Genomic DNA, 16,015 nt, shown 5'->3' with positions numbered 1-16,015 from the left:
TGGAGAAATTTTGCAAAAGAAGTTACTTGAAATCAGGCTACAACACATTCACAGGAACAGGAAAGCAAGCATTTTGTTCGGGACACCAAGCCAGTTTAGACATGTTTGAAGATGTGGCTATCTTCACAAACCAAAACACTGCAAAGAGAAATTCCTTCTAAGAAAGAAAAGTAGCCTATTAACATCAGGTATAGCAAATCAATTGCAAACAAATGCAACTGCTAAAACAGCTCATTGGAGAAGCATGTTAGTTTGTACTCAGGAAATTCATTTCCTGCTTCAAGACAAGAGTATAATAAAGATTGCTTCAAATGAAATTCTTTTCCATTGTGAAGCTATGTCATTTCAGGAAGACTGGCAAAATCAGTAATGAGTAACATACCTTTCAGACCGAAAAGAACTTTCATGAGGAGAACTTAACATTTGACATGTCTGTAGGCTGGCAACAGATGATGAGGGTAGTTGACCCGATTGCAATTTGTCAGCAGCAGGTAAATTTGCATCAACTACTACGTGGCTGTCTATGTATTTTCTTCCAATTTCTGTCCTCAGGATGTTCGTCAAGGTAACTTTGGGTTGCCTGCCACATATATAACAGTAAATCATAAATACTGCACTGAAATCCAGGGAAAGAAACTTCTTGTTAAATTCACATAACTAAAGAGGCTTGATAATCAAACATCGATACTTTCAGTCCCTTAGAGACAAAAAAAATAAAATCTCATTAAGAAACTTAAAATACTAGGTAAGCAGATACATACAAAAAAGAAACAAGAGGCCAGAGTGAGAAACACTAATCATGTAATTTCACCTTAGCCAAATAGAATTCACACTGTGTTGCCTCTAACACACCATGTGTTGTTTAAAATGTGGTAAATGTTTATCTCTAAACAGCTTTCATGCAATATTTGCACACATTTCTCAGAACTCTTGAGCAAACAATCTAGATTTTCCTGTGAACAAGAAGCCTCCAGGAAAAAAACCTGAATTTTCTTCAGCACTTCTTGAACAGATAGATAAGAAGCACGTATACAAAAAAGTAGCATTAGATTTTGTTCCCCTTCTCAACTATGAGGTGGCATTCTACAGAACAGCAATGCTCAGAAAAATACCTCCAAGTGTTAGAACAGATAGGCATCAAAAATAGTCTAAGCAGAAATATGAAGATGCAAATGCCCATTTGAGCACACACACAACTTACAATGCCACTGCAGCCAGCTTCTCGTACAGCCCATCATTTATCCACTTAGCTTCTCAAACTGGCATCTAAATCCTACCATTTCCATTGTGATTTGTTGACAGCCTAATTCTCCTGTTCATCCACAAAGCACACTCCAGCACAGACTGTGTGATGTCTGGGGAGCACTCAGGTCTCCTCTTGCACCGAGACATAAATTTGCTTTTAATCAGGAGACTACATTACAGACAAGATATTGCAGAGGCACACAGGTGATAAAACGGTGAGGATGGAACTGAGAGGAAAAGTCTAATACAGAAAACCACTGTAGACTGGATGTAAACCCCAATAAAAGAAGTCCATAAACTGTGTACCATCAGAAGCTCAGAGACAAAGCCCAGAGCAAAAAGCACTCAGACTAAACATACATTTCCCTGGGTATGTGCAACTGACCACTGCTCTTGAGCGGGCAAAGAAGATACTGGACTTGATATGCTTTTCTTCTGACCCTTTATGCCAGTTCTCCTATTTTCATGAGTAGTCTGAAGCAGTAACAGTGAAAATACACCCTGGTATCTTCTCTAAGAAAAGGGGTGCAGTTAAATGCAAGTGTCTTCTTTTCACAAGAACAAAAACCCCAAACGTTCTGAGGATCAAGTGATTCAGAGTTAAGTGGTCATGTCAATACAGGACCTTTAAGAAGCCAATTGGTCAGAAGAACCACTACAGCATACCTGGCACCATCTCTCTCAATGACTATCAAAAGGAACCAGGTATGAGTGAATTCAGCAAAGTCAGGTGAAAATATAATTCATGAACCAGACAGCTGCAGTAAAAAAAGAGCACCTTCTCATGAAAAAATAACTGCAAGGAAAATGGTTTTGTTTAGTGACATGAGGCAAAAACAACATACCTTTTAGACAGAAAAAGACTTTGGAGAGTAGGGTTTAAAATCTGCCATATCTTTAGGCTGGCAGCAGATGATGAGGGTGGTTGATCTGACTGGAGCTTGCCAGCATCAGAAAAATTAACACCAGTTTTAGGATGCGCCTGTATGTACTTTCGTCCTATTTTCGTCCTCAGGACATTCGTCAAGATAACTTTGGGTTGCCTGCCATACATATATAATAATTAATTAATAATGGGGCGTTGAGAACTTTTCAAGTCACATAAATTCAACAAAGCTTTTCCATGACTTCTCGGTCTGCATCATACCTTACATCTTCACTAGAATTAAGTTCACTACCTTGACGTTTTACAAAGTAATTCTCCTTGAAGAAGAGGAGTAACAAATCTCTTAATCATGACAGCCTTTCAAGGTTTCTTCTCCTGGCATGAATGACTGACATAGCCATATGTGATTCTGATGAGGTAAACTTTCAGTGCAGAAACATGGAAATTTTGGTGCATTTTTTTTTATTGCAAAATGCTGAAAGTGGTGTGGTTATAGCCTTACAAATTATTCTGAAAGTGCACACTTGAGCATCTGCAGGATACAAAAACAAGCACTCATATTATGGCATCTGATTTTAGAACCATATTGTTGGTTCCCACATTGCTAATTAATTATGATCTTGCTGGGGGAGGGAAAAAAGTCCAGAAGCTAATACAATCTCCCAGTTTTGAAGCTCCAAGTGATTTCTATTCAATTTCACTAAAGAAATTACATACAATTATGAATTACAAAGTCAGTAAAAACTGTCTAATGAAGTTCTTTAAAGAAGTATCTACATAGATAATTGTGATATATTGGCGCTGAAGTCTTCACATAAAGCCTTCATTCTGCAGCATGGCCAGTAATTTGGTCAGCTTCCTTACAGAATCATAAGAGCTGCCAAAGAGCTCCAACACCAACAAGTCAAACCTCTGACTGAATACCACCATGCCTACCACACCATACTGCAAAGTGCCATGTCTACTTGGTTTTGAACACTTCCAGGGATGGTAACTTCACCACCTCCCTGGGCAGTCTGTTCCAGTGCTTGAGCACTCTTTCAGTGAAGAAATTTTTCTTAACATCCAATCTGAACCTCCCATGGTGCAGCTTGAGGCCATTTCTCCTTGTCCTATCGCTAGTTGCCTGGAAGAAGAGGTCAAGCCCCACCAAGGAACTATCAGCTGATAAGTGTTATAGATCAGAGGTCATTTGTCGGGATTTACCTTCTTTTCAAACATATGAAAGCTGGACATGTTTTGCCAGAGCTGGTCTCATGAGGACACTGAAATTCAGATTAATTTGTTGGTTTTAAAGGATTACTAAGGCAAGAATAGGTTTTCTTCTATCGCATGTCTTGCATAACAAACAAAACTGTTCATGGTGTAGAGCAAGACTGGTTTTATAGCTAGAGAAAACCTTTTATTACTCAGCTAGTTGTTACACACATGCTCTGGTAACATTTCTTAAGCAAATGGCTGCTTCTCCTCAGTGGGTTGACCACTGTGCAAGCATTCAGCGCAGCAGCCTGCTTACAACATAACTAGTGGTAAACAAATACAGGTATGGCATGAAAGCTGCTGAAGAACAGACATGCTGAAACCTAAGAAAAAAAGATCTGGAACCACCATGCTAGTGAAACACAATGAAATTGGGGAGGTGTTTCACACAATCCTTTCATTTTGCTCTTTCAATAGTTGCTTCATGTTGAGATCTCTTTTCCCTGGTTACTTACCACCCTAGTAAGACACATAACCCCTCATGGAGCCCAAAATGACAGAAGTGTTCCTACACATGGCTTGGAGAGCCTGCTTATAAGTGATGAAATCCAGCCAATCTTATGAGAACCTTTGCACCACTGAATATCATAATGTATATGCAATGAGCTTCTTTCTCCCAGAGCTCTGCTATGCTTTTCCCAGACCAGTGGTCTCCAAACTCTTTTGGTCATGTAGCCCTATCAGCAGCAACTATTTTGAGCATGCACCTTCAACAAGTTCATTTAATTATAATTTGGAGAGATGTACTAATGTGCAGGTTGGCAGTTGGACTTGATCATAAAGGTCTTTTCCAACCTTAACAATTCTAACACACAAACAGAAATACAAAAAAGGATGCAATTAAGATGACAAACATTTCAAAATGGTACAAAAATACTTCCTTCCTGTACCCCAGTGTATTGTCTTGCACACAACACACCTTGGAGAACACTATCTAGACAATGCACAATAAACCTAAATGGTTCCCATTCAAAACTAAGTAACTTAAGCTCAAACGAAGGTAGTTTCCTCTATTCTTCTAAGACTCCTGAAGAAAAAGTAAAAAAAGCTTAAAAAAACCCAAAAAAACCCCCCTTAAAAAACCCAAAACAAAACCAAATACAAATATGAGGGATGACAAACAAAACAACCAAAAAAAAACCCCAAAAAACCAGAACAAAACACACACCTAATTTAAAGCACGCTGATGCCAAGAACTTGGACAGACGAGAAAGTGCTATGTAATAGATCAGTCCTAATTAGCTGATGGAGAAACAACCCACGGTTTCTGAAGTAAGAGTTTGACTCTATGAAGGCAATAAAAAGTCACATGTACAAAGATAGTCTCCTTAGAAGACCAACCCAAACCACAGTAGTACTCCAGAATGTTTTATGCAGTATGGAAAAGGTAGGTGTTGTTCTTTTACCTAGTCCATACAGTCTATGACTACTAATGCAAAGTATAAGTTGCATTTAAGAAACTTTTACAGAGTCTGAGCATGTGCTTCAAATACTGTGTGCTGGTTTGAGCTGAAGTAGAGATAACTTTCTTCACAGAGGCTAGTATGGAGCGATGTTTTGGGTTTGTGCTGAACACAGGTTTGATAATATGGAGATGTTTTTGTTATTGCTGAGCAGAGCTCACCCAGAGCCAAGGCCTTTACTGCGTTCCGTACTGCCACACTGGCAAGGCAGTTGGGTGTGCATGGTAGACTCGGAGGAGACACAGCTGGGACAGGTGACCCAAACTGACCAGAAGGATATTCCATACCATATGACATCATGCTCAGTATATAAAGTGGGAGGAAGAAGGAACTGGCGATGTCTGGAGTGATGTCGTTTGTCTTCCCAAGGAATCATTACGCGTGATGGGCCCTGCTCTCCTGGGGGAAGCAGTGAATTAATTCCTTGTTTTGCTTTCCTTATGTGTGCAGCTTTTGTTTTCTCTATTAAACTGTCTTTATCTCAACCCATGAGTTTTCTAGCTTTTACCCTTCTGATTCTCTCCCCCATCCCATTGGTGGGGGAGTGTGTGAGCAGTTGTGTGGTTCTTGGTTGCTACCTGGGGTTTAACCATGACAACTGTAGACCTAAAAGAGGTTTGTTCTACACTTTAAGGATCCAGAAATTGGATTTAAAGATATGCTTTAATTACTGAATAGCTTAGAAAATAAACACGGGTCATGAGGGTCAGTTCAGTAACACTAATATCTTAAATGGTGGAGCCCAACTGCAGCAGCTTAGTGAGCACGTACCAAGTCTGCAAAGTGTTCTTGATTCAGCACAGGAAGCAAGAGACTTATTTTCTTACAAAAGTCCCCACTAAGTCAGAAGTTCTAGCTTTCTTCTGGACTTCTCAAACATTGGTTCAATATGCCAGAAGAGTTTATAGTGACTGGACTTGTACATAACTTGTTGCTTGTCCACTGCAATATATACTAGAAATAAGAAATAAATATGCAGTACCTAAGGGAATAGAGAACATTTAAGAAATGTGATCAATTAAAAATCCAGCTACACAAGAATCTATTAGACTGTTAAGAAAATGTAAAACTATTAAAGCAGTTAAAGGATATTTCAAAATCATCAAGTAACTTGAACTTTATCTTATAAAACTTGACATTTACTCTTACACTTTAAATTCCTTCTTAAAGATAAGAAAGACCCAAACTACTCTGAAGGTCCAGTTACTAAACAGCTGTAGTAGAAAGACACTTCATCTCTTGGGGTGCCAGAAGAGATGAAGCAATGAAAGACTAAGCCAGATCAATTCTGCTCTTCCTCTAACAGGACCTGAAATTACAAATCAAACCTTGAAGTAACTAAATGGTGGTTTTTCCTCCAAAACCAAAACCAATGCAGAAGTAGGCCCAAGCAATATGAAGATGTGAACCAGAAAATCATTTCTCCTTAAAAAAATAATGGTTTAAAATCATTATTGTAGAGGACCATGAGAACATAAATGTGTTATCCTCTATGGAACACTTCAGCTCTCCTGACTAGAATCAAGCCAAGCCTATCATCAAGACAAGCCCATCAGTCTACTTCCCAGATCTTGATTATTTCAAGTTTTCATAGTTCCACATCTCACAGAAATGCCAGCTAATTTTTTTCCTTCTGTTTTTCAAGCACGAGGTATCATACTGAAATTTTACTAAATTTAGCCTCAAAAAGCAAGGTAATTAGGCCAATTGGAACATACAATTAAAATAAAGACCCTGTGATCATGTGCAATCAGGACTTGTAAAGGTAACAGAAAGTATTCCAATGTTGAGTGTTTAAACATAATGACAGAAAAAGTCCACAGCAGGAGGTAAGGGAGTCAGAAGCAGAATTTCCAATGAAGGTGGACTTCACTACCTATAGTTTGTTGGCCACCTTAGAAATTCAGGTCTGACATCCTTTGTTCACATTCACATCAGGCTAGACTTTGACAGGCTCCAGGCCCCTCTGTAATTTAGTTTACTGATTGTTATTTGGCACAGAATTTGTAACGCTTCCTATCCCCTTGATTTAAATGAGGTATACACATTTTAAGCAAGCACCTTTGTAAAAATGACCTTACAATTCAAAGCACAGACACACAGCTGTGAAACCCGCTTTGCACTGGAAATCTATTAAAAGCAGAGGAGCCTTCGACAAACAAGGAAGAAAACAGTACACACTGTGCCATTCTTAAAGATGTCAGTGCCAAGCCAAGGCATCACTTCTTATGTGGCACCAGTTTTTGACTGAAGACCTTGATAGGACAACTGGTTATGACCTGACCTTCGGAGCAGCAGAGTGGCATCAGAGCTTTCAATGGCTTCTTCCCTTTCTTAAAGGAGGAATGGTATCTCGCAGCATTTCTTGAAAACCTTGTTATTAAGACTGGGTTTAGATAGAGCCAAGAAAACATCTAAACTTAAGCCAGCCTGTACATCTGTAAACAATGGTTGGGACACAGATCCCTAAGTTACCTGTTAGACTGTCTGTACAGTGAAGTGAGTAACATATGCAAAACACACTGCAAAAGATAAAAATTAGCATCAAGCAGAAAAAAGCAAGGAAGGATACATTAAAAGGAAGTCCCACAGCAGATCCAGCAAGTAACCTGCACAACAGTAATACTGGAGGCATCTTGGTGAAGGAAAACCAATAGCAATTATTTCTGTTTCTACCATCTACCATACTCCCTCTTACCTACCTCCACAAAAGAAAACAATACAAAAACAAAGGTCATGAAAACATATTTACACTTGCAATGATGAAACAGACAAAGAGTATACTATGAAAAAATGCTGTTAGCTGTTCCTGGCAAGTCTTACAACACTTTTCACAGGCAAAAAAGGATTATCCTACCTTACAAAGCACAGGACCAAAAGCTATTAATAGTTTATACCCCTTTGGGGAAAATGTTTGACCTCTATTTCACACAATAATCACAGCTGCAAGGTCCAGTTCCTTTCTCAATTATCATATTTGTGTACACACTCCAGTGTTGCAACCACTGGCTCCAATTCATTCACATTTGTATTAGAAAGTGATCAAAATGAGACCTGAAGGCTACCGACTTCTTTTTGGACTAAATTATTTTTAATTGTCTACACCACTATCTTCATGCCCACATACTTCTACAAGTAACCCCAAGTTTTGGGAGATAAATATTTTGACAGTGGGATGTCACATACCATCAGGGTCACGCCATCAGGTCCCATAAAAGCTGAATATCTGTCCTGGAATAAAGCCACTGACAGACCTGACACGCATTCAGGTACCTGAGCTTCTGCAGCACATGCACAGCTCAGGAGGTCTTTGACCTTTCAGGGCCCAAAAGAATAACATGTTGCACTGGTATTAACAGGAAACTCTGATTGATACATTCACCCCCTAGACCCTGTTGAGAAGAAAACTTCACTCGGTCCTCTTCCTGCTGCAAGGTCCTGACCTTTCATCAACTGATGAGAAGTCAATGACTAACAAACAGCAAATGTGAATATCCCTACTAAACTCCTTGCTTTGCTGGACCAGGAAGTTATTACTGACCAAATGCACCAGTCAGGGCTAGGGGAACCAGTATGTAAATGACTGCCACAAAAACCTGACTGCTATGGGGTCAGTACTTGATTCAGCCATGACACGTATTGCAAATAACGTCTGAAATTCTGAGCTAAAGAATCACACACATGTTAAGCACCCCCCCCCACCCTCCTCGCTAAAGAAAACTTGACAGACCAGGATGAGAAGCTTGAATTTCAGAACAGTGTTCCAATTTACTTCCTTTTTTTGTTTGTTTGGTTTCCTTTACCTCTATTCCCCTCTGGGAGAATGCCGTAGTAATACAGCTGTAGTAAGTGGACACTTCTAAACACTATTTCCAGAGGGCAAAAGCTATCCTTGAAATAGTGTTATCTACTTCCTCTATTAGGAAAGAGTTTCCTTAGTGGAACACAAAACATTAATCGACCAATTACATAAATACCACACCTCATGACATTAATAAACTGAACTATCGATATTTAATGACAGTTCTAATCTGTTTTGCAACACAACCACAAGAATGTATAAGAAACCTCCACGGTATGAAACAGATTAGGGAACTAACCTGCCCCAGCAGCCTCTCTGGGATGGCAAACAAATCACCTGACAGTCACTTTCCACAAGGCCATGAGCAGAGGTATACAAATGAGAGCAGCTGCAGTTGCTGCTTCCAGCCCCCATGGTCTCACATCACAGCACGACTGACAGAAGCAATCAACTACTAAATTTTGTAACCCAGAATTTAAGTTAAAAACATATGTGAAGGTGGGTTTATGTCAATATGTCCACTTTGTCCTTCCTGATTAAAATTAAGTGGCAATTACAACACTGAAGCAAAGCTTAGATGAAACCTATCTCCCTAAACATCTGAGATTGGCTCCTATCAACAAAGACTGTTCTTAAAACAGCTAATAGGAGTCAGTCATTAACACCTACTTCCTGCTTGGCAATGCAAATGAAAAATCCTCACTTAGAAGGAACACAGAAACTACTGCATTAGAAAGACTCTCAGCATGCAACTTCACTCTCTCCTCTTCCGGAGTTTCGTCAGTTCTTAGACTTTTGCTCAACAACCACCTTTTTAGAACCAGTGTGCTCTTTCTACCTATTATGCAATTGGGTCACTGTGTTGATTTTACTTACTGAGAAACACCAGGTACCCAAATGGAATACTCAGCACAAGCTTCATAGTAGACAGTAGGGTAGGTTTATTTTACAGTGAACCTTCAGCTAGTCCCTAGACACATCTTTTTTTTTGAGGAAGTGAAAAATGCACAGGTTTATTATCTGACTATTTACTGTCCCTTTACAGTCTAAATCATTTCTCACTAATGTGCTGGTAAGAATTTCTGTAAAGATGACGGAATATCTACAAATGCTATTTCAGAGTCTCTCACATATCAAAATAAACATATGTAACAGAAAATTAACCTATGTAACAGATCCAAAAGCAGCTGTTTAAAAAAACTTCCTCAATGTTGAAAGATCATTTCAAAGTTTACTAAAAGACCTTTAGAGATTGCTATCATGTATCAGCCATGTCCAAACATATTTCAAATTCAGGAAGCTTCAATTAACATAGCTTTTAAATTCTGCTAAGATGACCCTGTGAGCTGCTTCCTCAGTTCAAGTTATTGACAGAAGCATTTTGAGGTAACTACATGTAAACTGACAGCTATGTCTCTGAAGAGGCATGAAAAATAAATTCAGCATCTTTTATAAATTCAGCTCTTCCCTGTAACACTTTGAAGCATTCTGAGTATATGGATCAAGCTAAACAATGACTATTCACAGCTCACAAACCCACAGAATTAAGCAGTGTGAAAATCACCTGCTGTCATTAAGGATTTTCATTACCTGTACACTTTGTTTTTAACAGCCTCTCCTGACAAGAAATCACTTATGGTCAAGTTTAGTTGCAGTCAGAACACAGGGCAGAGAATGCTTACTCATTGATTTAGAATTGTGTCATATGTGGATTAACAATTGCTTCATTAAGATAAACATGGTTCATTTCATCTTGAATTCAGGCTTCCTGGTTGCTGCTAATAAATCTAGTCTACATTTTCATTTCCATTTGTCAACTACAGAATTTACAGCTTCAAAATTTTCAGATAAACCATTCTCTAGCTGACAGCTTCCCCCAGAAGATGATTTTAAATAATTTGCCATAATCTCAAAGAAACAAAGGTATTTGCTCTAGGCAACAGAGCATAAAGGACACATCAGCAGCCTTAATTATTTACTTAAGTGCCTGAACCATAACACACAGGTGAAAAAACTCTAATTTTATTTACTGCCTTCCCCTACTAATCACCATATTGCTTAAGGCTTTTTGTTGTTGGTTTTAAGATCTGATAGAGCTAAGTTAATACGTGTGGACTACAGAGCAAAAACAGATAAACAAAAGATAATCACGGAAGCTTCTTAAATATCTAAAATATCTAGGGCTAGAATGACAATTTACACTTATACAGTAATGAACATGTTCCAGGATTCCAAGCAGGTCAACAAGCAGAAATTCCCCCAGTAAGTGCTGCACTCCCATTCTGACATCACAGTCTTGTGTTAAAGAAAAAGTTACATTTTCTTAGATCACTGAAGCATGATTCTCTGAAGGTGAGCTACCCAAACAGCTTGAAAACCATCTCAGCATGACAAAAATAATGACCTAGAAATCAGAGATGCCCATTTTCAAGAAAGACTGTGAAACTCTGAATGTACACAGAAAAACTAATTCTGAGACAACTTCTTACCGAACTGATTCTTCGTTGTCAGAGCTGTGTCTGTCGCAGTCCTTTTGCCTTTTTCCTTTTGTGGGAGGCTTTCTGTTGTTGGCACTTAATCTCCACTGAAACAAAACAAATAAAATTGGCAGGTTTTCATCATAAATATGTCACAATGGATAATACACTAGAAAAACAACAATGCCAGACACCAAAACAATGCAACTGATCAAATAAAGCAGAGCCACAAGGAGCATATACAACAACTTTGAAAAGAATGAATTTGCTTGATTTAAAGCATCCACATACCACCTGATCTTGAATGGAACTTTTTGCTCCTAAAGAAAGATAACAAAAGAGGACAATTCAATTGCTTCCCTATATAAACAAGGACTATCCCAAATAGTGACTTAAATATTAGGCCTGTTTTACATAATCACAAATACAGAAGACAGCCTCTACTTCCTTTAACTCCATTCATTTAACCAAATTATATTCCATTCAAAGATACACAATTCTGAGAAGGAAAAGGAATTTGAAGGTTTAGTACTTAGGTGGCAAAACGTGTAACAGCAAGACTTCATTTTTTTACAAATTCTCTTACCTTACCAGAATGCACTTATATTTTCAAACTAAATAAATCAAAACATATAGTTATTTCTGCAATTCTAGAAATCTTCCTCCCTCTGCCATTACCTCCTCCTAATCACTCATTTTTTTTAAATGCAAAATGTAATAACCCAAAGACATGTTTGAAAATTACACCACTCAGGCTGAAAGCAGACAGACTTATCTTCATTTCTAAGTGTGGGACAAAAGGGCATCTGAAAAATTCACACCCACATGTTTTACAAACATTAGTGAAGTCTGAAACGTGCATCCCAAGTCAAACTTTTCCCTATCATAGGGACTAACTCTAGTGAAAAATACCCTCATTATTTAAAACTTGACAGCAACAAATTGTTTTGAAGGTGCTCTCCCCTCTTCCTGCCTGCAAACACTATGTAGTTCACCTCACTGCACTGGTGTTCAAGCATGGTAAAGACCTATATGCCAAAACCACTGAAAGCTGCACAAGGTTTCTCAAACAACACGGAGCACACGCTGATACCTCAAGCTTTTAAAGTAGAACATAAAATCTAGTCACCATTTAAAGTATATGAAACTCTCTACCATATAGAAAAGTCCAAAATATACAGACATAGGTAGGAAAGATAAGAAAAGAAATACTAGACAACATACAGGAAATAGCAAGGAAAAAATATTTTTCAATTCACCCAGTCTAATCACTGTTTCTATAGAGGAAGAGAGAAAGACAAAGAATTTCATGTAAGTGCTGTCTGGATCTGCCCAAGAGACTCCTGCTTGTAACCACAGAAGCCATGACTTCCAGCTTCAAAACCTGACTGTAACTGGATGCTCTGCTCACTTCAAGTATTAACAGTACAGAATACAACCACACAGTGAGTCTACTGCAGCATGCTCAAATGACCAGGCCTAGCAAGATACTTGGGTCACATTATCACCACTACTACAAAGAAAATTCCTAACATCCCTCACTAGGATTTTTAAGCTCCTCTGAGTGGGAGCCTATTTGTCCAGCCCCATGATTCTGAAAGCACTAAAACCAGCAACAAACTCTCAATGCTGAGGTGAAGGAGACAAGAGTAGGAAAACATGTTTCCAACACTTGGCATTTTAAAAATGAACAGATTTACAGAGGCAAATATTTGCTTCTGTATGTGACCGAGATGATCAAGCCGGTCATTTAAGATAAATGCCATAAGGACTCTTACAGTCTTCTGGTCTTAATACAGTTATTTCTGTATTAGCGCCTACACTTCTGTCAAGTGATACAGCATTTTATATTCTCTTTAAGTTTAAGCTTTTAGGTACAAATAATGACTATCTGAAAACTCCATGTAAAGGTTATTTCCATAATATAACAAAAGGTTTGATAAATTATCTGAATATAACCTCAAAGTTCAGGAATCAGAAGACAATTAACTAAAAAACCAAACATATTTACCTTTAAATTCATGACTTTTAAGATAGTTTCAAACTACACATGAAGATCAATTCTGCTTTTTAATGACTTAGGCTGAAAACATGGCACTAAGACTTTAATTTCTGTGAATATATGTTTGCAGATAGATTTCAAACCTACACACTTGTGTCTAGACAATCTGGGTCAGATACTGTTCACAAGGCAGCACTCAGTATTGAAAAAATCCAACTTCCAAAACTAAACCAAAACCTTATGTAACATTCTCCTACACACTTCACACTCCAAAGAACTTCTCTTTACCTCTCGTAAAGGGTAGTCCCAATGGTGGGAGCCTGGGAGCCTTGCCAAAGGGGACTGAACTTGGACATCCTCTGACTTGGCGTTTGGTTTCTTCTTTGGTATACGAAACTGAAAATAGATGATGTTGCATACATGATAAAACTAAACTATCCACCGGTGCAATGAGCTGACATACTGCCATGTACAAAGTTTTCTTAACTGTCAGGCAAAGTAACCACATTACAAGGGAAGCACTGACCTGGGACTTCAATTTATATGCTTTCCTCATTGATGCCTGATCCCAAATCATGTGTTATACCACATGAGGAGCTAGTTTTAACACATGAATGGTTCGAAAAAGGCCTTCTTATTTCATCAGCTTTACAACAACTTCAAACATATGCCCAGGAGGTAACAACCAATTTACTGGCAGTTTTCTTAGTTCGCTCTGATTTGTTTACATTCTAGTTTAATTGTCTCAGCTTTGAGAACGATAAAAACAAAACAGCTGCATGTCGTGATGACTGTCACACCAGGTTTGCTCTCTCAAAACAAAAAATTCAGAATGAAGAACAATTACTCCTTGCATTAATACTAGTATTTTGGTACAATAACTTAGAATCAACAGACTATAATGTACTCAGATGCACTGCCATTTGTCCCAGGTATCCTGAAAAGGAAAACCTTACATTTCAAATACAACCAGATGTGAATGTATCAGAGAGGGAATGTAATGTTTACATCTTTCGGACAACTGAGTCTATCTCAGCCAGAAAAAAGCTGAAGTTACTCCATGTGATGGCTCTTGTCAAGTGTACTATGAATTTGATTTGCAAGCTGCCAGATGCCCTACGTTGTAACATGAAATTACAAGCAAGGATTCTAGAACAGCAATACTAACAACTTAAATTAACACATCAACTGCATTCATCAGCTTGGTAGGCAGTCCTTCAGACAGAACATAGTAAAGCATGCTGCACTGTAATGGGATAATACTGCAATTCTTCAGTCTGAATCGTGAATGCCCTTATTCCTTCTCTGCACTTCTTGGAAACAAAGATTAATTTTATTTGTAATTAGACTCAAATTTCAGTTGTAATTAGAGCCAAATTTTACAGTACCTCAAACTGCTTTTGCTGGTCAAATGCTGTAATAACAAATCTACCTTTAATAACACATTCCTCAAATTATAAAGGATATAACTGTTACGCACAGCCAACAACTTCTCATACAAGTACGTCCTTTTCTTTTCAATCAACATGTAAGTATCAAAACAAGCCATTTTCTTATTTTGTTTGGCTGGTTTTGTATTAGAAGTGGCCTATAAGCATATCAGTCAGAATACAGTCTTCTGATCTGCACCTTAATGGCCAGGTACAAATTTCTTACTTCAGAACTCCACCTGCTGCCTGACTGGTGGTTTCTGTTATGAGATTCCTAAGGATACATGGTTACCTAAAATTTTAACATGCATTTAAAGAGGTTCAGATAACCTCTGTCATAACATAACAGATCACATTAAGAACAGGTAAGGTCCGACTCAGAAAACAAAGAGACAGATGGACTGACAGAAATGGATAAAAAGCACAGGACACATTCAGTAGCAACATTTCCAGCTCACCGCACAGCATCTTCCCAATGCTTGCACTCATTAAGAAGATGTCTGTTTGCAGTGCCCACAATTACCTTACAGAACAAGCACAAAGATAAACAGAGGTCTGAACCTATGCTAAATGCAACGTGTGTGGTTGCCTCAGCTTTTCCCAAATGAAAAGTGACTAACTCAACAGAAAGATGTGCATACGCACTTAGTGGACTCCTCATCTAAACCAGCAGTATTTTTCTGAAGGTTCCCACCTGCAAGGGGCAGAGAAAGTGCATAAACAAGGTGCTGGAAACAGCTTATTTCTAAATCACTTGGCAGTCCAGACCTTACCCAATCAAACCAGTTTCTGTGCCTACCATTTGTTTTCACCAGTACTTCCACTGCTAGAAACTACTACTAATAGGGGTATTTTAGAAAAAAATAAACACTAGCATAAACAGCCTTTGAACATATCTCTGCAGATAACCAAATATTACACAGTTCCACAACTACTCTACTTGCTTGAGCTTACTCCAGTATTTTAGATGTTAGCCTAGGTCTTAAAATAACCTTGAAAACATCCTGTTTATGAGTAATCAAATGCTAAGCCTATCATACCTATACAGTTCAATTTTAGACATTAGTATTGACTGCTACCAGAATAAAAGGTTTCCCAGGAAAGATTGTTCCAACAAAGCAAAAGCTGGACCACTGAAGAGTGAATTCAATTGTGCACACACATCAGAACACCCTAGGATACCCACAGTCTTAAAATTAATTGTTGCAAATTGTCAGAACACTTACACTGATGTGACTTGAAGATGATGTTCTTCCTGACATGACTTTCTCTACTGAAAAAAAAAGGAACAAAATAAACTTAGCAATTTGTGGTTTACTGATTAAGAGGGATGCAGGACCACAGCAGTAGGTACTAAGAAAGAATAGGAAAATAATTTTTGAGCAAGCTAGCACAAAGAGCATATTTATAGAATGGCTTGGGTTGGAAGGGATTTTTAAAACATCATCTA

The 16,015-nt window shown here is 38.3% G+C and overlaps 1 protein-coding gene across 1 annotated transcript; it reads right to left on the bottom strand.

Moving 5' to 3' along the window:
- Positions 1 to 382: 382 nt before the first annotated feature.
- LOC103797540 (sentrin-specific protease 7-like) lies at positions 383 to 13,531 on the bottom strand (the record flags this gene model as incomplete). The annotated part of the gene is made up of 3 exons (XM_009069762.1): positions 383 to 580; positions 11,146 to 11,240; positions 13,424 to 13,531. Coding segments are annotated over 3 exons (401 nt in total), but the record flags the coding sequence as incomplete, so codon positions are not given.
- Between the last annotated feature and the right edge of the window lie 2,484 nt (positions 13,532 to 16,015).

Source organism: Acanthisitta chloris, unplaced genomic scaffold (assembly GCF_000695815.1).
Source record: "Acanthisitta chloris isolate BGI_N310 unplaced genomic scaffold, ASM69581v1 scaffold41630, whole genome shotgun sequence".
Classification (NCBI taxonomy): Eukaryota; Metazoa; Chordata; class Aves; order Passeriformes; family Acanthisittidae; genus Acanthisitta; species Acanthisitta chloris.
This window is presented reverse-complemented; position numbering and strand designations above follow the sequence as displayed.